Source organism: Notechis scutatus, chromosome 2 (assembly GCF_049901735.1).
Source record: "Notechis scutatus isolate UNSWTSFEM ecotype Mainland chromosome 2, rNotScu1.2, whole genome shotgun sequence".
Taxonomy (NCBI): domain Eukaryota; kingdom Metazoa; phylum Chordata; class Lepidosauria; order Squamata; family Elapidae; genus Notechis; species Notechis scutatus.
Genome location: NC_142010.1, coordinates 218717220 through 218740996, shown reverse-complemented (window position 1 = coordinate 218740996; position 23777 = coordinate 218717220). Strand labels below are relative to the sequence as shown.

The window sequence follows — 23777 nt, the reverse complement described above, 5'->3', positions numbered from 1 at the left end:
GTTCATGTAACACTTCATTTATCAATTGCATGAATACTGCTGGAGCTCCTTGCAATCCGAATGGCATAAGATTATAGTAGTAACTACCAAGAGGGCAATTAAACATGGTTTTCCATTCATCCCCTTCTCAAATTCTTACTCTATAATAGGCTTTTCTTAAGTCTAGTTTCGTGAATATCCATCCTTTGGCTAGTGTGGCTAGCAAGTCCTTTATTAATGGCAAGGGATACAATGGTTCTACACAGATGGCGTTCAACCCTCGATAGTCCACACATAAACGCAACCCTCCATCTTTTTTTTTTTCTCAGAATAACATGGGCGCTGCCATATGGGATCTTCCTGGAGTGATAAATCCTCTTTTTGAATTTTTATCAATGTATTTTCTCATTTCCTCCAATTCCTTTTGGGTCACTGAGTACATTCGTGGTTTGGGTAATGCCACTCCTGGGATCAATTCGATGCCACAATCCATAGGTCGATGGGGTGGTAAGGAATCAGTCCCATCTTCCTTGAATACATCTGCTAAGTCTTCATACTCAAGTGGATAGGGTTTTTCAGTAAGTGTTCCCTCTCTTACTTGATTTGTATTATTTGAAAAGCAAGGAGGGCCATCATCATGGTATGGTGGATTAGGACCAATAGCTAGACGTAATTTATGATAACCATCTTCCCACTGTGTAGTGGGTTCCCATTTATCAAGCCAAGCTAGTCCTAGAATTACTGCTTCGCTCATGTGAGGAACTACAAAAGAAATCCACTCCCAGTGCTCCCCCACCACCATTTTAATATATTCAGTTCTATGAGTTGCTGGAGCTCCACCCAATATAGATCCATCCACCTGTTCAAATTTAATAGGGACACCTAATTTGATAACTCTTAAATGTAATTTATCAGCTACTGCTTGAGTTATTAAACATCTTGTGCACCCTGAATCTATCAATGCCCCCACCTTAATTCCCTGATCAGTCCGCTTATTCCATAAGCCCACAGGTAAAATAAAAAGATGAATGGGTTCACTTACCATTGGGTCGTCTGGCATCTCGTTATCCATATCAGCTTCTCCCAGCGTAGAGCAGATCTTTCATCTTCCCCTGGAATATCTGATGAATCCCCACTACTCCCCTCACCTTGTCTTGGTCATACCACTCTCGTCTACTTAGTTTAATTCTATTCATTTCTGAAGTAGATCGCGGATCCTTGACTGCCATAGGTTGTACTGGACAATCCATAGCCCGATGCCCTCGTCTATCACAGCGAAAATATTTAAATATTCTCCTGTTATTTTGTGTTGACATTATTCTGGGTTGTGGTTTTGGACTTGCGTTTATAACCTTTTGTGGTTGTATTAATCCTCCCAGTCTCGACTTCAAACGACGCAAACCATCATCTAATTCAATCGCCACACAATACCAATCAGTCAATGTAGTGTACGAACCTCTATATAAACAAGCCTGATGCAATTTAGGGTCCATTCCTTCTTTAAATATATGAATTAATAAACTGTCCAGTAACGATGGGAGTTTACTAGCCACTCGTCGAAAGTCTTTTTCATATTCCCATGCTGTTCTCCCTTTTTGCTTTATTATTAACAAATCCTCCTCTGCTTTCTTGTCTGCAGCTGTATCTTCAAATCGATTTCTTAATGCTTCCAAAAATTGTCCTATATCCCCCAACTCCTCCACTCTATGGCGATATAGATCAGACGCCCATTCGTATGCTTCTCCCACTAACACTCCAGTAACGGCCATTACCATTGACCAATTTGAGAGATAACAATGGGAGTATAAATCAAAATGGTTTAATACTTGGCTTAAGAAAATAGCCACTTTATTTGCGTTCCCATCAAACGTGGTTGTTAGAGGAGGGGGCCCCCACCTCCCTGGTACATGACCTCCCCAACGTGCTCCATAATCCAGGTCCCGTGGCTCTACTGACTGAGATCTCAGGGAATATCCATCATCCCCTATGTTTCTGTCATCCATTCTCCTAGAACGTAAGTCCAATCTGTCCAATCCACTTCCTACTTCAGACTCCTAAAATCCTAATGGACTGGATACATATAAAGGATCCTTTTCAGACTGTAATACTTGTTTCCGAATCGAGGTCCCTCTCTCCTTTGTTCCCCTTAAAGTTACCTCTCCGAATTGCATCCTTAATATTTCTAATGTGTCACTTTCTGGAAATGCCCATTGACTTTCACCGGACCCAGACCAACGTTTCATTGGACGTTCCCTTTGCCTATATTCTTTCCCCTTTCCCTCTCGTAAACCAGGGTCTGGGTCACTTAATCGCACATTAATTGTTTTAGGTTTTACTACAGGTGGTACTGTCAATGGCACGTCCTCTCTCTCCATTTTCCCCATTTGTATTCCATTGCCCTCTCCCCCAGTATCTGCAGCCACTTCTGCGCCTTCCTCCACCGTCCATTCGGGATCTGTGCCTTCTGCCATTGTCAACAATGAAGTACGTTTGTTTGTTTAAGAATCAAGGTGTGAGTGCTGACTTTCTGTTAGCCTTCGTTTGTACACGTAGGAATTCTAGAAATAAACTCTGTTACTCACAGGATTCGTTGTGAATAGGTAGGTTTATTTTCGCTCGTTTTCCTTCAAACACGGCAACAACGGATATCCCGGATAAAGTCAGCGCTTAGATCATTCATCTCTCAGCGCAATTTATCAAGCCGCCCCACACTGTGCAGCTAACTAACATCCGCCCTCCCCATTAGTCCTACACGCCTCCACCCCGCAATTCTAAACACCACTAATTACCAAACAGAATGTGGTTTCAATTCCCAGGTTGTGCTTTAATTTCCCCAATGATTGTTTGTGTTTCATTTCAGGTAATAAGAGGAGTTGGAGCAACAAACTCTCTTTCACCCCATCCCTGCTACAGGTTTGCGCTGACATGAGACAAGTCAAACTGGGGTGGGATCCTCAAACACAAGTGACGCTGATCAAGTCGATATATTGCAAATGGCAGGATCCAACTTGTACTCCTCAATCAAGACAATGTGTCAGGATTCACCTCAGTAGACTCAGCTCTTTGAATCCTGACAATTTCTTTTTTAGTAATTATTATAATGCTAATTACATATATGGGATGTCATGCCTTTCTTCAAAATACATATACACAGGAGTATATTCAGTACATGGATTAGCACTTACCACTCCATATTACTGGACTCATAGTACACCTTGTTGCATACCAATTTCTGCAAATTTCCATCAACAATTAGCTAGAGGTTTCCATGACAACATAACTTGCTTATCACCTAGGCCTGTGAAAATAAATAACTATATATGGATCTGTGGTTGAACACATCAGAAGCCATGGTAAAAATATACAGAAACAGTAGATTATATACAGAGCAGTACACAATAAACAAGGAATTATTTATTCATAAAAGGTTCACTGCCAAAGAACTGAATTGTACAAGACAACCTATTTAAAATAAAACAACACACACACACACACACACACACACACTGTTATAACAATTTCATATCTTAAGTGACTAATCATAACTGGCAATTCCATCATTTTCCCTGTTGCTCAATAATTTCAATGACATTTAACAGATCTTAAAACATAGGGAATGATGAGATGAATTATTTCAAAAAAGTGTTTGGAATCTGTTATTTTATTGAATCTTGAAACACATTTCCAGTACATTTTGTGTAGCTCTGCTTTCTGGGACCCTTTTTATAAACCAGGAGAAATGCCTGGACTAGAGTGAAAAACTCTGAAAGTCCCTATCAGACCAGAACATGTAATGTGACTATATTAACAAGAATCAATCTATTATCTAAACTGTTAACATCCGTTTTATTATATTTATAGTGAATCTATATTAGGGGAAGCTGGATTGGAAGAAGATGAATGTGTTTTTAAAATTTGAGGAAGAAGCATCAATAATCCACCCTATGTTGATGACATTCATGCAAAAGGTCTACAAGCTTTAATAATAGAAGTCAAGGAGCATAGTAAAAAAAAGTATGACTACGATTAAATATGAAGAACACATTAATTATAAAAGATACAACAACCTGTTGCTGAAGTGGTAGATAGCTTTTGTCTTTTAGAATCAACCATCAACAGTAATAGAACAAGCAGAACAAGAAATATGCTGCAGACTAGTACTTGGTACAGCAGCCATCACTGCATTGGAAAAAATATTCAGATGCTGTGATGTGTCTATACCTACAAATATTAGAATAGTGCAAGTAGTTATATTCCCTATGACACTCTATGGAAATGAAACCTGGGCTTTGAAGGGGCAGGATAGGAAGAGTAATAATACTTTTGAACGTTGGCTTTGGAGAAGACTCTTGAGAATAGATATAGCAGTTAGACATACACCACTTCAAAGTGCTTTACAGCAATGTCTAAGCAGTTTAGAGAGTCAGCATATTGCCCTCAATAATCTGGCTCCACATTTAATCAACCTCAAAATGATGGAGGGCTGAGTCAACTGGTCAAAATATCATGCTTAGCCAAGGTAACAAGCCAATAGTTTATTGAGTAAATCAACCCAAAGTTCTCAGTAGGCATAATTGACTAGGCACAAATTATCCTACTCAGAACACATTACACAAAGTCCTAATTCTATAGAGAGTGGAAGAAAAGCAAAGAGGACACCAGCAGCAAGATGGATGGATTCAGTTACAGTGGTGATAGATGCATCATTAGAAGATCTTGTTAGAGACACATTCTAATAGAAGATATGATATGTATGTGACTGCTAAAAGTCAACAATGACTTGATGGCATATAATCAATCAAAACCAATCAATGCTGACATAAAATATTAATAATAAATGTAGTTACATATGACTAATTACATGCCAATTATGAACTTCATGTGAATGAATACTTAGTGAACAAAATATATAGACTGATATGTAACTTTTTTCTGTATAGAAATATAGGTGCCTTACCCAATATAAAGCACCCTCATTCATCAACTGTATTCATATAAGCAGAACAAATTGAAATAGCTGCAACACAGAGCAGCTCAGAAAGGCTGTCCAGTTGTGCAACCTTAGAATAATATAGCCATTCCCTCTGAGAGACTTCTCACAGAAATCGAAATGTAAAAGATTTGTAGATATAAAGGGTCTCACTTAAAAGGCTTGTGGTAAGTTATTATTTTTTTAAAAAAATCAGAGATTCTGATACCAGAAAAAAGAGTAATATTACTAACACAAACTTTTAAAACCAGAAAGAGAATAGACAATGGGGATGGGGAGAGCAATTTAAAAAGTAATACAAGGATATTAGTTCCAAAGAGCCATACTAAAAATATGTAATTAAATGGTATGGAGAATAAACTGCCCCCTCCCACTGAGATTACAGGAAAAGCCCCACGCATGGTTCTTTGGGGAAAGCATCTTCAATTCAGATGCAGATCCCTTGAAAGGTCATCTTCCAAATTGTCACTGCTTCATCTCATCAGCCAAGGATCTAAGCAAAGGCTTATAATATTTTTAAACAATCATGTGTTTTGTCTTGCATAAAACATAGAAGTCTTTGCAAATGTATAGAAAAGCTCATTAAAAAATAGGCTTCCCACAAAATTGACCTCCAAATAACAGCAATTGTCATATATCTTCCTAAGAATCAGGTATCCCACCCACACAGTTCATTATTATAATGTTCTAATCATCTTGATTATTTATAGCATGGCCATCTGTTAAAGTCACAACATTCTTCCCACTTATATATCAGTTCCAGTAACAGGTAATTAACAAAGAATTGTCTCACTTATCCAAAGGTTTCCTGCTTCTCAGGAATACCATCTGCCTCTTTCTCTCTCTTTAACTAAAACCTATTGCCCCTGAGTTATACAGTCACATGGGAAAAGATATGATACAGTAGATGCCAAAACAACAGATGGACCGCCCAGGCAATAGGCACCTACGAAGTAGATTAATACACCATGCAGTGTCCAAACATGTTACAAGAGAAGGCAACAGAAAGGCACACTAGATAAAAATGTTGATAAACCTTCCCATAGAAAATTGGGCTAAAGCAAAATTGTGATCTAAGGTACATTACACTTTGGTTGTCTTATGTAAATCTCAAAGGAAATTCATTTTTGAAAAAAAACGATACCTCTAATTTTACATAAATTTTAATGTGTTGTCTCAATAAAAATGAGTTAATGGCTGCAAATCAGTTTATTGCGTTTCTATGTTTGTCAGGTAACAAAAGATAGCATCAAAGGTCTAGTTCAGAATCTAAATATCTTAAAGAAACAGAGATACTCGTGGCTTTTATATCCCATTTCTATTCTCTTCTAGCTTCTAGCTCTCTGATGCAATATGACTATTCCCAAAAGTCTCAAATGAATTATCACTTCTTTTTTTATAGCTAAATTGGGAAAAATACACTTTTGAAGAAATGAATAAGCCAAGACCTTAAAAATACCCTTTGCTTGTTTTATATATTTATTTTTAATTTGGCATAGCTGCTAGCTCCACTGAAAACCAGAATGGAAAAATAATCTATTTTTTGCTGGGCTACATTGGATACTTGGTATTATTTCACTACCAAAGGTTAAAAAAAAAAGTGGGGGTGTTGAAGTGGTGATAATGTGCCATCTATTAAAATGTACTAATATTATATATGATAGGTAAAAAGGTAAAGAAATCACTGCAGATTTTACTCCACTAATCATTGCCGACTATAGAGGGTGGTGCTCATCTCTGTTTCAAGGCCATTGAGCCAGCGCTTTCCATAGTGATGTAGGCAGCAAATGCAGTAAATGGAGCGCATTTACCTTCCCACCAAAGTGGTACCTATTTATCTACTTGCATTTATATGCTTTCGAACTGCTAGGTTGGCAGGAGCTGGGGTGAGGAAAGGAACTTACCATGTCACACGGGTCTCAAACCTGTGCTGCTTGTTTCCTGTGCTGCTCCCAACTGCTGCTTAAACCAATTCCAGAAATCCCTGTCTAAACTGCTGTGGGTTGGTAATTGAGCTAGATTGTGCTTAGTCTGGACTATGGCCATCAAAAGACCTAATTAGTTATTCCTTTGCTTCTTCCCTTCCCATTCATCCAAGGAAGGCAAACCTTCCTGATTGGCTCCAGTGCAGTCTATCTACCATCTACCAAAGCCCGCCTTTTTCTTTTAGGAAATGTTCTCCCCTCACTAGCCTCATATCTTTCCTTGGTAGATTCACGGATATTGTAAAGCAAGGGAGAACCAATAGTTCAGCTTTGTAGAAACTATGTTCCTCTGCTGCAATTTCTACAGAAGAAAGAAAAAGAAACTTTGCAAGGGAGTGTTGGAAAGCAAGGGGAGCAAGCTTCATCTAAGACAGGCAGAAACCAAAATGGCACCCACTAGGTAAAGTAAGGTTTGAATTCAATATAGACCCTTCTAGGATAGTTCATTGACTCAATGAGCCATTGGATAAACCCAACAGCTACTACTTATAAGAGAGCATAGCTACAAAGCAAGTTGGGATAAAATGGCTGCAGGGGTAGTAACCACCTGTTGAAGGGCTGGGGGCATGTCAAACAGTGCAACCAATTAGAGTTGAGACTACTACAGGTAGTTCTTGGGTTATGACAGCAATTGGGACTGGAATTCCTACTGCTAAGCAACATGGCTATAAAGCATTGTGTCACATGACCATGCCGCTCAGCAGCAACAGTTCAGCAGTTCCATTTGCCATCATCAAGCAAGGGCCACATGGACCCTTGTTAGGATCTGTAGTGACCATGACTTATGACTTCCTGCTGGCTCCCCCATTGATTTTGCTTGGGGGAAGCTGATAGGGAACATCAGAAATTATGTTAAATGTGACCATGGGGATGCTGCAACAGCCAGAACTCTGAGGGCTGCTTTGTAACTACTACTCATTTAATGCTGTCATAACTTTGAACAATCTCTGAATGAATGGTTGAGTTCTGAAGGGCTCAAGACAACTCATGTTGGAAAACAATCTTGAATTGAAGCTGGAAATCATAGGCAAAGGTCTATTTACAATGTGTTGTGGGGTGAAAGGAAGATAATGTAATCTGTTTCTGCACTGGTAATAGGCCAAGCAGAAAGTGGGGATCTGATCTTAGTCAGAGGACAGGTTGTTCTTTATTTCTAACTGCTGTTTGTTTCAGTAATACTTCTCAACAGATCCGTTTCATATAGTCAATAAAAATACAGCATTGGGCTCACACAGAATAGGAGTGAAACCAACATCTTTATTTTGTTGCTTGAACTCTAATTTTGAACCCAGCTCCAGTACTGGAAATGAACCAAGCAGAGCAAAAAAAAAAACAAAGAAGAAGACGACAGAAGGGGGAGAAGGGCTTTATTCCTATTCTGCCCTCACATTCCTTTCAATAATAAATGTCTACTTTATAGCCAGAATGGTAACCATATGTGCAATAAACATGCACATGTCTGGCTTAGGCGTTGCAATCCAATCCAATAACCTTGTGGAATAAATAACATAGATTCAGACAGCCTGGGGCAAGCACAGACTGAAGAACAAATTCTACAGCAGCCTTCAATAAAGTTGTGGAAGATAATGGATAGTCATTACTGTCCTTCAAATGAGACTAACCCTTGTATATTTGAGATCATGTCATCCAAAAACATGCAGTTTCCTACTGACTATCTGTGAAATAAGGATAACATAAAAGTAAAAATCCAACATGGATATTAATATATGCTTGAAAGAAATTCTTGCAATATGATACAATTTCTTGCAAATAAAGTGAACTGTCTACCCAAGCAATAAAGCTTTATCCTAACAAAATTAATAACAAAATTAAATGTTTCCATAAGTAATTATCCATTTTGAGTACAATATATGATTTTTGTAAAGTAAGAGTGTAACTTATGGGAACTTATGATGACCTTGTGAAATGAAACAAATGGTTAAAAAGTTATATTTATGTAGTTACTTACCAAGCGCATCTAAATTATATTAAAGTAACCACCAAAATATCTTTACAATCCCAAGGCATGTCACAACTTTTGACTACCCCTAATGTTTGGATATTGAAAGTTGAAAAATTTGACAAGCCCTGTAAGTAACCAAAAGTGCTTTTTCTCCATTTTGCTTGGAAACTATGTTCAGTATACTTTTGATTATAAGCAATAGTTGCAAAATCAACTTGTTCATGATTTGATTTGCATAAAATAAAGTGAATGCTAAATACATTTTTCCTATCAGGAATTTTTTAAAATAAGAAAGTGAAGAGAGGTTTCCCCCTCCCCTATTTATTCTTAAATATTGGACTTACAGAGACCCCTAGTGGTTTTGCAAGCAAAACTGAAATTTACAAATTAGGAACATTTTGCTATGCTTGTTCTCTATTCATTTGAGCAATTGCTTTTTTATTAATGACATAGGAAGCTAATTATTTCAGAATGCAATTATTAGGCTTCAGTTCTAGTATTCCCTATTGAAAATAAGGCTTATTGAAAGTGGGATTTATATTTAAGTAACTACATATAGGGTCAATTTATATCCATTTGCATGTAAAATAACGGAACAAATAATTTCTTATAAAGACAATATAAAAGTATATATTGAATTGTTTCACAAAGCATACTAAACTGTCCTTTGTTTACTTCATAATATAAGCCTACCTGAAAATTACTTCATAATGCAAGCCTACCTGAAAATTACTTCATAATATAAGCCTACCTGAAAATTACTTCATAATGCAAGCCTACCTGAAAATTTGAATCCTATATTTTGTAACTGTGTTGTACTTGTAGTGCCAATGAATCAGGCTTGTACCCTGGCAAATAAGGATGGTAATCATCTTCATCTGTGTCTGGAACAATTTAAAACATTTTCATTCCATCTATACAATTATTTGTCTTCTTTCTTCCTACTTTGCCAATGATGTATCCTCTAATCTGCCCCATCAGATATGGAACATATCTGAAATATTGTTTGCTGATAAATAAGAGGGGGGAAAACAGCCTTTATTTGGTCCAGGATGGATTGATAGTTCTTCTTTTAGGGATAATTGCTATAATTGTTCTGAATTTAATTTACCTGGTTATATAACTTGACATTCTTCATTTGGATTTTTTTGTGTAGCTTCCTCCCTAACCATCTTTATTTCTGAGCGGAAGGAAATGAAACTATCATCTTTGTTTTTTCCACCATCAAGTTTAAAATTGCTTTGTATTCAGGTTGAGACTATACCATATATATAAATTTATTTCATACTTCTACACTTCAGTCCTGACTCTTGAAATTAACACACGCATCGTAAAATATCTGTATGTGTGTAGTTTATTATATTTACCATAGATACATATAATCCAATTTATGGCACAAAGCTTTAATCAATCCCCTTTAAAAACACAACACATTCAACACAGATGTTCCTTACTCTTCAGAAGACTTTGTTTTTTTATCATTTAATTAAACAAAATCAAACTAATTTCAATCAGGGGAGTGGGTGCTGCAACTGAAACACAGCAATTCAACTGCAATCCTCTCATTTATGTTTCTCCAAAACTGACCATGTTGGTTAGAACAACTGATTAGAACAGCCTGATTAGCAATTAGTTCAAGTAAGTGATCGTAAATGTCTCTAGCAGCCAAGACTCACATGGCTTTAAAGGATGAAAAGTATTTTAAATTGGGAGAATTTACTTAGAACCAGAGGTGGTATTCAGCAGGTTCTGACCAGTTCTGGAGAACCGGTAGCAGAAATTTTTAGTAGTTCAGAGAACCAACAAATCCCACCTCTGACTGGAGATTTTACAGTATCCTCCCCCTGCCACACTCACCAAGTCATGCCCACAGAACTGGTAGTAAAAAAATTGGAATCCCACCACTGCTTAGAACACTAGTAGGAGTCAATGCCAATTCTATAGCTGTCAGCCCCACTAAACCAGACCAGGAAATTACAGAAAGGCTAAAGATACTTTTATTAAGATGGACTATAACCGAACTTGTGAGTCTGATTGTGTTTAACTTCCTTGTGCTGTACCTTATTCTAATAATTCAGTGAATAAGGAAATAATCTTATAACACTTTCAAGTTCCAGACTTTAAAAAGGCTTCAACTCCTTTTGCTTTAGGAATAATTCCTGCATATTTCCATCATAGTTCTGCCACTTTTACAATCAGTTCACTGGTTTGTTAAACACATTTGAAAAAAAGTAAAATGTTTCATAACCAGGAGATGAATGTGTATTCCGTACTTGAGGCACTAGGAACAACCTGAATTCTTCTTCTTCTTCTTTTTTCTTCAGCGTTTGTCTCGCTCTGGCGAGGTCCGCTGATATCCTTGAGTACTGCTTCCACGCCTCTCTGTCTGCCAGCGTATGTCGGGTCTGCCTTGCGCATCTCTAGGAACAACCTGAATAAGGATCTGAAATCCATATGCATTTCTACCCCTAAAGCAATATTTACATTATCATGTACAAATGTTTAGAACTGTTTCAGCAAAACATGTATTTTGCATGGCATGTACTGTACCTCTCTGCTTATTCCCTCTTTTGTCTGATATTCATTTGCCAAATTAAAGTAAGACTTTATGTTTGTTCCATAATGCATCTGTTAATCATCAGAGTCACAATGCACTTTGTTGTTTTCCCTAGATCATAAATCTCCACCAAAAGGAGACAGTTCCTTTCAAAACACACATCTGAAGTTCTCTCTAATCAAAACCATCTTTTGTGCAACATAAGTTAACTGGCACGACCACAAGTCACATTTAAAGCCAGGAATTAGGACATCTTTTGCTAGTTTTTCAGAAGTGCTCTATAATTTTCTTTTTCAAGATCCTCATAGAGTTTCCACTAAAACAAGAAGTCAATTTTGCTGTAAAAATTTCCGTTTGCCTTAATTTTTCAACTTGTGATATTCTTGGAAAGAAAGTAAGCAGGTTCCATGTGATAAAATAGTTAATTTTAACCAAAAATGATTTTATACCTGATCTGAAGAAAACTAAAGGCTCCAATTCAAATGTATGTGGTCCTATTCTGCTCATAGAACTTTCCAAGTTTTTTTTCTAAAAGCCTTTAGAGATGTTTTTAACATGTAATCAAAGAAGATATAATCACGTGGGACAAAAAAAGGGTGGAAACCGGATTTTGCGCTCGTTATACTTTTTTAAATTACTTTGAAAACATACGTGGCTTAAATTAGCATTTTTCAAACTTCAAAACTTTAAGATGCGTGGACTTCAACTCCCAGAATTCATTTGGACTCAAAATATTTTTTAAAAAAAAACCTATGCAGGAACTACTACAGCTACAGTAGTACAAAAAAAATGCATTTCTCTATGTTCTGTTCCGTGGTTTGTCAACCGTTGATAAGGGGGCGGAGAGAGCCATCCGTAGCTGCTACAATCCCTGTTCTTCTTTCGCTCATTGCAGAGGAAAGGGAAGGACGATTCGCGCGCTCTCCACATGCAGGTTTCGAGGGCTGGGCCTTCTTTCCTCCCTCTTTTAACTTCTCACCGCGAAGTTGCCTGCCTTTGCACACACCCCCGGCCTGGCATGGTTTGTCCTGGAGCAAAGCATAAAGGGAACCGAAGGCAAGGGAGGCCATCCTTCTGCCTGGCGCGCGAGGGGACCGGGTTTGCCTCGGCGGTTATGGAGGTAAGCAAAGCGGGTGAGGAAAGATCTGCGGGCGGAGGCCAGCCTAGGAGAGGATGGAGGGAAGACCGCGTAGACAAGGCGGTGTCTTTAGGGCCGGGGAAAGCTAAGAAACCGCTCTGGGAAGGTTGCGCTACAATTCCGGAGTTGCGGGTGGATCAAGCGCGGCGCCTCGGGATCGGGGAAACCAGGCTTGCAGTGTTGCAAAAAAAAAAAAAAAATCTCGTTCGCAAGTAACTTGAGCCGCGGAAGTAAAGCTCTCCCGCATCGCCATTAGACCACTAATCCCTTTGACGCGGTTTATGGAGCGGGCATAGTTAGGATTGCAACTATAAAAGGTTCCTGCATTCGTCCCCGCTTGAAGCGCTCGATGCAGCGCGCCGTTAGAACTTAAGTCGGCGCAAAAATGAGAAAGAAGAAATCCGCGCGGGCAGATCAGAAAATGCGCTTCCGTTTGTCTCTCAGGCAACGAAGCGCCCCAGCCTAGGCGCGCGGCGAAAGCCTCGGAGGCTCCCAGGACGGAAGTGGGAGCGCGGGGACGACTTCCGGCACCCCTCGTGACGTTCCGCTGGAAAGGCGCGTGGCCTGGCCGCCGATTGCAAAGCGCGAGACCAGTAGAAACACGTGGTGAGTCTGAACTCAACGGGGAGATCCTGCGCCCGCCTGGTTCGAGACCCTTGGCTCGAAGGCGATTGGTTTTGCCCGGGGGTATATAATGCATGAGCGTGATTATTTTTTTTGTCACATTCCAAGTGACTTTTACCTAATTTGATGCCTTGCTGATGAGTTGAGCCTCAGCAATAATTCTCAACCTTAACAACTTTTAAGATACTTGGATTCCAACTCCCAGATTCCCCAGCCTGTTGATTGAGGAATTCTGGGAGTAGTGAATGTCCCTGTGTCTTAAAAGTTGCTGAGGGTGATAAGCATTGAGCTACAGCTTCACATTTTCTTGGCAGTTTGAGTATGACACTCTTGATAAACTCCATACACAAAGCAATGCCTTTTTTTACTGCATGATGTGCGAGCATGTAAAGCACATTTGTGCAGTTGATTTCTGTTCTTGCCTTTAGTGTTGCCCATTCGTTTTGGTTGCTAATGAATGTGGTGTCAAACAAGGCATAAAGCAAGTTTTCCCTATTGCAGCCTTTTTCTTTGCAACACTAGGAATTATTCCTTTGGAGTTTGCTGCATATGGAACAAAACTACATTTACCCTAAAACCAAAGATAACTTTAAATACACCATTGTGTAAGTTGCTTTAAAAATAATGCTATGTTTACATAAAAATTCTTTGCTTTTGAAAACATTTCCTAGTGCAGTTGATAAAGTATCTGTTCCATGCTAGGATCACTGAGAGGGACAATCAATTGAAAAAGATCCCCAGTGTTTCACATGCATACACCTTGCATGCCCTGAATCGCTTTTTCCCACTTTGAATCTGGATCACTACAGCATTACTATTTTCAGATCTTCAGAGCCAGAAAATAATAGGGAAAATAATTGTCCAATTTTACTGAAAAAGATTGTGATATAGTGGTTAGGATTTGGAAAACTTAGGTTCAGGAACTTGTCCGCATTAATTATACAGCTTTGGAGCCGTCCTCTTATTTCTTTATGTAGTTTACCTAAGGGTTGTTGAGAGAAATAAAAATGATATAAGTGCCTCATGTAGAATAGACCACTTGTTCATAGAGGAAAGCTGCAATAGTAAACAAATTGTTTTCCTGAAGAAATTATTTTCATAGTAGGCTACTTGCTTGGGCAGCTCCTTAAGCAGAATTCCATAGCTGTTTTTCTATATTTAGGGTTCCACAACTAAGGAGGCAACTATATTTGTCAATGTTTCCTTTCTCTTCCCTCCCTTTAGCTCAGGTTGTAATTATGAGATTTTACTACTACTATAGAATGTTTGCAGCAATACAAGAATGATCTAAAGATTCAACATTTTTTTGTGTGTGTTTCAGATGTAAGCAGACAAAGCTGTCATTTTGAATGAAAGTAATTCTTAGGATGCAGGTATGGATTCTACAAAAGCTTTATTTCTTATCAGATAATAGATTAAAAATTAGAATTTCAGGATGTAACATATTGCCTTTGTGTTGCCCATTCACACTGCCTTTGGTGAATGTGGTGTCAGAAAAGGCATATATCAACTGTAGCTGTCATGTGAATTGATTATTCATTTTTCTCTGCATTTCAGCTAGAACATACTCCTTTGAAGAAAATTATGCTCATTCAGCATCTGCAGGAGATAGTTACATATTTAAAATTTGACAGTTCATAGATATCTTCATTCTTTGTCTCAAGTCAGAATATATCTGAAATATGTCTTTTGTTCCTATGGTTTTTATTTCATCTATATTTTGGCATGCAATTAATATCATTACTGTAATTTTTTCAAAGAATACCTGTGTTTGGGAATTATTTTTATATTGGCAGCTAGTTATATTATGTATTATTTTTGTGAACATTGTACAGTTAAGACGACCGATGGATTCCCTTGACCTTTCTGTCTTCTAAATGTATACCTTTTGGTGCTATTTGAGACAGTAATATTAAAAAATGCATAGGAGTGTGCCAGGATACAGTTTTGCTGATTTTTTTCAGGTATTCTGCCAAAAAACTTTTTTTTTTTTTACTTCAGTGCAGTGCTTCTCCTTCTACCTATAGCACACTAGTTGTAGTTCCTTGACAATTTGCAAATACGCCATTGAAATTTGCAGAACTGTCATACAACAATGGCATAATTTTGCTACATTTTTCAAATTTTTAGATGGGTTATCAGTCAGAATAGGAATGGCTTGGTTTTGGGAGGCTTTTAATTCCTGTTGCTACCTTCCCTTCCCCTTAAACCACTTCCAGGAATAGCACAGTATCATGAGCTACCAGGACTCTGTAGTGATCGGGATCTGAAGAAGAAAATGTTGTTTATGTTCACAACACTCCTTTTAAATTGAACATATTCTCCTGAAATTGCTCACACCCTCAGGAAAGACATGTTGGAATGTTTAAGAAAGTGGTGAGAATTGTGAAGTGATTGTTCCTGTTTGCTTCAAATTACATTTTCCCCCGTTTGAAGGGGAAATATTGCATGGGGCTTTTGGAAGCTTAAGAGGCTTGAATTTAGCTTTAAAAATTCTATCATAGTTCATTCTTGGTTTTAACCATTTCTGTCAACCTATTTCCTTGCCTCTATCTTTCTCATTTTGGTCTTCCACTGCAAATAAAATGTAGCATGTCTCTTACTATTACAATTTTTTTCTAAACATGCACACTCTTTCTCCCTATGCTTCAAGTAACATCTCAAATTTTCTTTCTTCATCAATAATCTACACATGTGTTGTGCTTGAGATGGAATATGCAGCAAAGCCTCCTATGAGACTATTTGGAAAAAATCCAGTACATTTAGAACTGTTACATTTGCCCTTTAGGAAGACAAGAAAAAGAATCCAGCAGACAACAAAATCTGGCTAAATTATGCAGCAAGACTGCGAAAGGTGGAAACTGACTCTTTGGAAGTTGTTGAGCTAAAGCTTTCAGCATCTCTCATTGCTGTGCTGGGATTTGTAGTTCAGCAGTATTTTGAGAGCCACTGATTCCCCATTCTTGCTCAGCTTACTTTAGCTTGTGGAGGAAGTAGATGGCCTTTGGCTTCAGCTACTCCTGCAGACATAACACCAGTATCTTTGGAAGCAAGGAGTTCAGTGCTGCAGTCTGCCATTGTTTCTACTGACATAAGTAGACTTAGGACTTGGTGAGAACAAGTACTTTAACTGCAGAGAACTAAAAGGAAAGTGTGGCAGTATTGAGTGGGACAAGGGCAGTGTGTATATATATACACACACACACATACTAGTAATCCTTGCTTTAGTGGGGGGGTATTGGTTTAAACACCAGCGTGATGCATTATCTTGGAATCAAGCTCAACATTGATCTCGATAATAATATTCAAACAGTCAAACAGCTTTTTTGTCTGTTGGTTATTTTTAATATTTTGGATGCTACTGAGTAAATGCATGTATTTTCTGCTCCCTGTAGTTGTAGAATGACTGAGCCAGAAAGTAAAAGAGAGAAGATGGGCTTTTTGTACAAAGACTGGCAAAAGAACCATTGTTCTGAGGCAGCTTCACAGCAACTCTGCACTAGATATACAGCACAATGCAAGAATAGTGCTCTGGCATCTTTTAAACCTGCAAATTTATTTCCCAAAGGGAGGGAGAGGGAAACTTGAAAATGGCATCAGGTTGAAAGAGGCATCCAACCAAAATTCTGGACGTGCTATATTGATGACAGCACCACCATCATCAAATGCTCCCAAATTGAAGAAACACCACCTACTCAATATATTCCCTGGGATCAAATTTCCATGCAAAGAGGAAACAGACAACAGACTTTCATTCTTCAATGTTGAAATATGGAGACTAGACAACAGAGAATAAGAAATCTAATTCTAATCTAATTCAAACCCACACACATGGACTACATCTTCTGCTTCGCAAGCAACCACCCCATCACATACAAAAGAAACTCCAAACCCTGTTCAAAAAGGCCAGGACACTGCAGCATCTCAATACTAAGAAAAGCAGAAGAGAAACAGCTACTCAACATCCTTCTCCATAACAGCTATTCCAAAAACTTCATATCCTGACACACAGCACCCAAACCACACCACACAGCCAACAGTTTTGGCTGTATTTTTAAATCTGATTGTTGAAAAAAGTATACAAAGTTTCAGCATTGAGCAATTTTGGCTATTGGACTTAGCTGTCTTCTGTAATTTATAAGATTTCTATGAATATGGCCATAGGCCATAGGTTGTGGTGCTGTTTACTTTTTACTTTTGACTGAGTAAAGGATCCTGAAAATTGGGTGTTTGCCAACCAGCTTGCATTTAGGACTGGTTGAAGCATCCTGCAGTCATGTGGTCGTAATTGCCAATTTCTAGAAAGCTGGATTCCCTTAATGATCATGACTTGATTGCTGTAAAAATAAAATTATGTCTGACTCAGTTTATGACCTCAATAGCATATAACAGAAATTTTGGTTCCAACTGTGGTAAGTCTAGGACTATCTCTTGTCACTCTGCAAGATATAGAGCTGAAGATTGTAGTTCTTAAAATGGCTCAGTTGTGAAAGCAAATTCAAGCCATAATTTCTGGATTCTAGTTAAAATCATAAAAGTTCCATTAGGAAATGCTGCTGCAAATATGCAATTTCATTTTTGATGGGTGTATTTGCATGAATCATGTCTTGGCATTAAAATTTATATAGTCATTAAACAGAAAACATTAACTGAGGAGCATCTGGGTGACTGTTTGCAAGCTGTGATCTCATATATTCCTAATTACACTAAGCATGCCTATGACCCGCAGTGTCAATTTTCAATCACCTGGGGATACATATTTCCAGAATTGCACATCTGTCATATGTAGGGAAATAATACATTGATAGACGTACAGATGATTCTATATATGAACTTTTCTATATACAAAGCTAGTGTTGGTAGTCTGCTCAAATAAAAACAAGTGCATCTCACATCTTTTAGTCTGTATGCAGAATGAAATGCTCCTTAATGAAAATACAATTGTTCTGGACAGAACTGGCCCAAGGGGAAAGTAAGTGCAAAGAAAAAGCCAAGACAGGTTTCCTTGACAACAATGTGTGCAGGCATAAGTAACAGCTTGGGGCAGAAGGAAGTTGGTTGGGGAGGGTTGAGCGGATATGCTATTCTGGGACCTTGCTCCTTGCTGAGACTTGCAATAAGAGACAAATTTCAGCCAATGTGTGGTTGAATGATGGAAGATGGGTGGTCCAACTGGCATACACATGCAAAGAAGAGTTTAAAAAGAATACATACTAGCCTTAACTTGTTTAACATTGCTTCAAATTTTTCTTTATTAAAGCTTCTAGTAATCTTGGTAGTTATGGCCCTATAAATTGCAAATAATTGAGGTGAAATTATTGCAGGCTATTTTTGTAATCTTGAAGGAAGCAGGCAGGCAGCAGTGGCTTCAGCAGTGCCAACTATCAGATCCAGGGAAAAATATTTAAATACCTGGTAGGGCAAGTGCAAAAAGAAACATCAGGCCCTTCAGAAACAGAGCACCTTTTCAGATTGCATTATTGACCATATAATTTGCAGACTAAAAGTACTAACGAATAAACTAAAGACAACAGAAAGCAAGACAATATTATTGTTACATACACTTTCATAAAACTGCAGAAGCAGTTATGTTTATCTAATGGGTGTCAAGCCCCCAGTGTCATGTATCACCTTTCCCCCTTCGCTAAAATGGGTGGCTGTGGCCAGCATGTGACATCTGGACTGCGAGTTTGACACCCCTGACTGAAGAGTGCTGTAAAGCAGTGGCCCCCAACCTTTTTTGTGCCACGGCCCAGTACCGGCATCACAAAATGATCTGCGGCCCAGTACCGGCATCAGCACACATGACAAGGCAAGGCCAGCCGAGCGACCCCAAAGCAAGAGCCCCCTTTTTCGGCTTCATTTGTTCAACTAGAACCCATCCAACAAAGTGGAAAACTTGTCCTTCCACTAAATCCAAATTAAATTTGTTTTCGCTCAGGTTTTTTTTTTTAACAGCGGCACCCCATCTGACCCCCCCACACCTCACGGCGCTTACCCACCCGCTTGCCTTGCAATGAAAAGATTCTCCCGCACAAGCGGCACAACCGACTCCCTGATATCCTCCTACACGGCCGTTTGAATTTAATCTCGCACCTGGAGGTCACGTGAGCGACACGGCCCTGCCCGATTAGTGCAGCCGGGAGCTTGAAATTAGTCAATCAGGAAGCAACAAAATGTTACTCGGCTCACTCTTTCTGTCTTTCAGCAACCTGTGTGGTTTTTGAAAAATGCATGCCGGCTGTTACCATTCCCCGCCCCGCCCCCACTTCCCTCAGGGCTAACCGCCCAGATTGGCTATTTTTTGCATATAAAGTTTTGCGTCTGCCTATATCCTGGTCCTACCTCTCTTTTTTTTATTTTGTTCTGTAATTTGTGAGTTCCTTTTTGGGGGAACGAATGCCTGCTGTAGCAGAACTTTATGCAGTTCATTTTTCGTCTTTTCATTTTGGGAGAAAGGAAAGATGAAACATTGGAGTCTTTTTAAAAAACTTTCTCATCGAAACAAGATGGCAGCGCCCAGCAAACCGCCGGCCCGGTAGAAAATGTTCCACGGACCGGTACCGGTCCGGGGACCGGTGGTTGGGGACCCCTGCTGTAAAGCACTATGGGGCGGTATATAAGTCTTAAGTGATATTTCTGATTCAAGATCCTTTTAATGGCTTGACTGTATCATGACTGAACAATGGTAAGGCTGGTTGTGATTCTCGATATGCCTTCTGAGCAGATTCCCCTCCCCTACACTGAATACAGAGCCAAATCTACTGTGTTATTTTCCATGAAAGGGAAAGGGATTAAAAGTAATTGAAACCTCTTCATTCTGTTAGTTTAAGTGGAAGAGCAGGAGAAAAAGCTTATTCAAAGGGCATCCCAGATATGGAATTTATAACACCACTATAATCTGTTCAGCATCTGGCTCCATGTTTGTGAAGTACAAGTGGATTTGTCTTTTTCCCTTGTTTTGAAGGCCTTAGCTGGCAGGGGAAAAAAAATTACTGTAAGAAATTGTTTATCACCAGCTTGGAGGAGCATGCATTTTGTTACCTTCCTACAAAACAGTTGAAGGTTTAGTTGAACCTAAACATCCTGCCCCAAGTTTAGGCTGATAAAAATCCCGAGGCAAGTTGAATTTTCAGGGTAAGCTGGTACAAGTCAGACCTGGCCAAGGCAAGATGGATTATAAAATGAACTAAACTTGAGGAAATGGCAAATTTGGTCAGGGGAAAAAAATAAGGACTTTTTTCTTTGAATGATTGGAAATCTTTTATGGAGATTTTGTTGAAAGAAGTCTGAATTGATTTCCACATCTGGAATTAACGGTCGAAGATAAAGAATTAGATGGCAATTCCTCAATAGGACGGAAGGCACATGTTTTGTTCATATTTCATTTCATTTTTCTTGTTTTCTGTCTTATTTTTGTTTTGTATATTACTGTATTGAAAAATTGTAATAAAATAAGACCTGGACAAGGGTCACCCATAGCTGCTGAAGTGCTGAGCATTTTGAACATTTATGTCAATTTATCGTATGCATGTACATAAGCAGGTAGGAAAAAAAAAGAGCACCTGCTAAAGTAAAGGCTACTTTTACTGGGAAAGGAAAACTTACACTGTGTTGCAGAGTACTGAGAGCTCTTATTCCACACAATTGTTAGTAGCCAGATTTATGTCATAACATCTCCAACAAAAATGGTCCTTTTGACCACTTGTTCTTACAACAGCTACTGATAGTTATCTTGTGCTGAGATAAATTACTGGCTGAAATTGTCTGGTGAGTTTCTATGGATGAGGATAGGGCAGATCTAAATTTCATTGAGGGACGCATCAGGTCTGTGCTTGACCTCGGTGCGGTGGGGGGGGGGATGGCCAACTGGATTGATGCCACTCCCCAAACTGCTGGCATCTTTCCTTTTCGGATTGGATAGACCAGGCTGAAGCCACATGAGCCAGCCCCTTATATTTTCCAGGATGGCCCCACGGGCCAGATCCAATCACATCGCAGGGCAGATCTGACCCATGGGCCTTATGTTTGACACCCCTGGACTAGATTCAGCATCTTACACCACTAGTATCAGTGCTCTACCTTTCATTGATTTGAATGAAACAAAATAGGTCGGGGTGCCAAACTAAATTTCATTGAGGGCCACGTCAGGTCTGTGCTTGACTTTGCTTAAGTTGAAAGGGATATGTGTAATCTTTAGAATAGAATCAGAAAGGACCTTAGAGGTCTTCTAGTCCAGACCCCTGCTCAAGCAGGAGAACCTTTACTATTTCATAGAGTTGTCTAGTCTCTTCTTAAAAACCTCCAGTGATGGAGCGCCCACAATTTCTGAAGGCAAGCTATTCCACTGGTTAATCAAAATCAAACAGAACACAAATACAGAGAAATTTACTAGCTACTAGAAATGATCTTGAAAACTGTTTTGATAGTGGAGATTATTCAAGCCCATTCCTTTTGCGACATTTCCAGTAAAGCTGTCAAGAATAATCTCTATATATCTTGATTTCCTCTATGCCATGAAATGTATAAAAAGTCCCTTTAGGGATCTTCAGTGTTGTAACTGCATATCAAGTTTTGTAATTACCTATACTAATATAGTATCAAGTTTTAATTCAACTTCAGTTAATATTACTTCTGATTGAGTTTAGGTCAACTGACTGCAAATTACTACTCAGGTCATTAGTGAACAAAGATTGAAAACTACGATGTTTATTTTTCTCAATTTGTGTATCTTTTTTATGTACACAGCACAAGTAACCATTCATTTAAAAAAGAAATGTTAAATACTGATTCTCCATAAATGATCAAACACAGAGAAAAACATCTACAAAAATGAATTAAATCGTATTTAATAGGAGAAAGCAATGGCAAATCCATTTCATGTATTTTCCCTACTGTAATTTTGCTCAAATCAGCACTGTCAAAATTGATGTATTTTTCAAATCTTAAAACTCTTGAGACACATACAACATCAAAAATTGAGTTTGTGCAACCATTTTGGGAGCACTTTTATTGATGGTCATTTTGAATTTGCTGCTCTGGCAGCATTTTATGATATCCCTTTCAGATGGAACTTTCTACAATTAATTTATAGATAGGCAGATCTATGTTCTCTCCTACATTCAACATGTCTTCCAGTTGGATTGTATTTATAAATGCTCATCATCAAAGCAGTTAAGAAATGTAAATAAGTGCACATAGTAGCAGAAATTTTAAATCTTATTTCTCTTGGATCCTTTTTTTGTTTAAATTGGCTCACTTTTCTTCCTGTGAAGACAATGCAACTAATCCACCCATTCAAGGAAATTAACTAGGAAAATGTTCTCTGTTATTTTTATCATCTTACCCAACAAGGACTTCAGGAAGATTTTGCACAACATGTATAATTTACTATTTCTTTCAGTCCTTTCTGGAAATAACCATATTCATTTTTGCTGGAAGTAGTCTTGTAAATTAAATAGCAGAATCACTGCAAATATACCCAAGGAATGAGGTATCCACAGTTCTCCAAGTTTTTTTTCCCTATTGCCAAGTGCTGCAAAACTGTACTGTCAACATTCAGCAAGCTACTAATTCTCAGTAGGAAATCAAATTAATTGCGGACATTATATGACTATCACCCTCCATGCCCCTCCAAAGGAGTAAACAAGAAAATTTCAGTCATTTTTCTTCAGTAACTTCACTATCGGGTCTGTTGCGGAAAAGTTTTAGAAAAAAGGAGTCTGGCTTAACATTTCACTCAAATATGATAGCAACTTGTTTAAAAGATTTATAACACTGCCATAGATTTCAAATAAAATCATGTTCTCTATATTGGTTACTACTATTCAGTGCTTAGAGAACCCAAGTAAGTATACTGATAACTTAGACAATATTCTGAATTGTATTTTTAAACATTATTTTACTAAGAATTAAAGTAATAAATTCATTGAAAGGGCATCTGGGTTTGCATAACTGAATAATGCTCTTCATTAATTCCTTGTATTAAAGATGTTCTAATAGGTAGCAAAAAATTCAACACTGTTATGAATAATAAAGGAGTAGTGTATTTGCTAGGCAAGTATAGGCATATGAATTACAGCCCTTAAAATAAAGAACCTCTACTATTGCACCTTTGAAAATGCACTGTAACTTTGAATTTTTTTTTTACTGATGCTTCCATTTTTAAATTATGTATTTATGCTGTACATCCAATACAATCTGGATAACTTGCATTTTAGTTTTACTCTCATGGTGGCAGCAGTCTTCTTCTTCACTGAAATTCAAACAGCATCTTCTCCACAGCAATCCAGAATGTTCTTTAAATTATTTTATACTTTCTTAATTTTTTAAAAAAGATCCTCAACTAAAGGTGTTTATTTGGATTTTGGATTTGCATTCTTCCACAGTCTTGTGTGTGATAAAAATCAGGTCTCTATCTTGAGCCTTGATGCAGGAACAATTTTTATAGTTTTAGCACTATGTTTTCTGTCCACATTGTTCATAGATGTTTGTATTTTTTCTTCTAACAGGCTGTCCTTAGATCCATTTCGCCGCTGAAG

At 38.2% G+C, this 23777-nt stretch overlaps 1 protein-coding gene, 1 long non-coding RNA gene and 2 other non-coding genes across 14 annotated transcripts in view; 3 read left to right on the top strand and 1 right to left on the bottom strand.

The window, feature by feature from the left end:
* Positions 1-12318: 12318 nt before the first annotated feature.
* On the top strand, positions 12319-17885 carry LOC113415678 (uncharacterized). The gene is made up of 4 exons (XR_003371348.2): positions 12319-12594; positions 13057-13218; positions 14558-14609; positions 16632-17885. It is a non-coding gene; the product is annotated as an uncharacterized LOC113415678 (long non-coding RNA).
* Positions 13656-13796, top strand: LOC113417718 (small nucleolar RNA SNORA13). The gene has a single exon (XR_003371670.1). It is a non-coding gene; the product is annotated as a small nucleolar RNA SNORA13 (small nucleolar RNA).
* Positions 14683-14804, top strand: LOC113417726 (small nucleolar RNA SNORA13). The gene has a single exon (XR_003371671.1). It is a non-coding gene; the product is annotated as a small nucleolar RNA SNORA13 (small nucleolar RNA).
* Positions 17886-22069: 4184 nt separating the features above from the next.
* The window catches only part of EPB41L4A (erythrocyte membrane protein band 4.1 like 4A), a 102133-nt gene continuing 100425 nt past the window's right edge, over positions 22070-23777 (bottom strand). For all 11 annotated transcript variants that reach the window (XM_026673181.2, XM_087958059.1, XM_087958064.1 and 8 more), the window contains exon 23: positions 22070-23771. In XM_026673181.2, the coding sequence (XP_026528966.1) occupies positions 23643-23771 (129 nt within the window). In that variant the 3' untranslated portion in view covers positions 22070-23642. The remainder of the gene's footprint in view (positions 23772-23777) is intronic.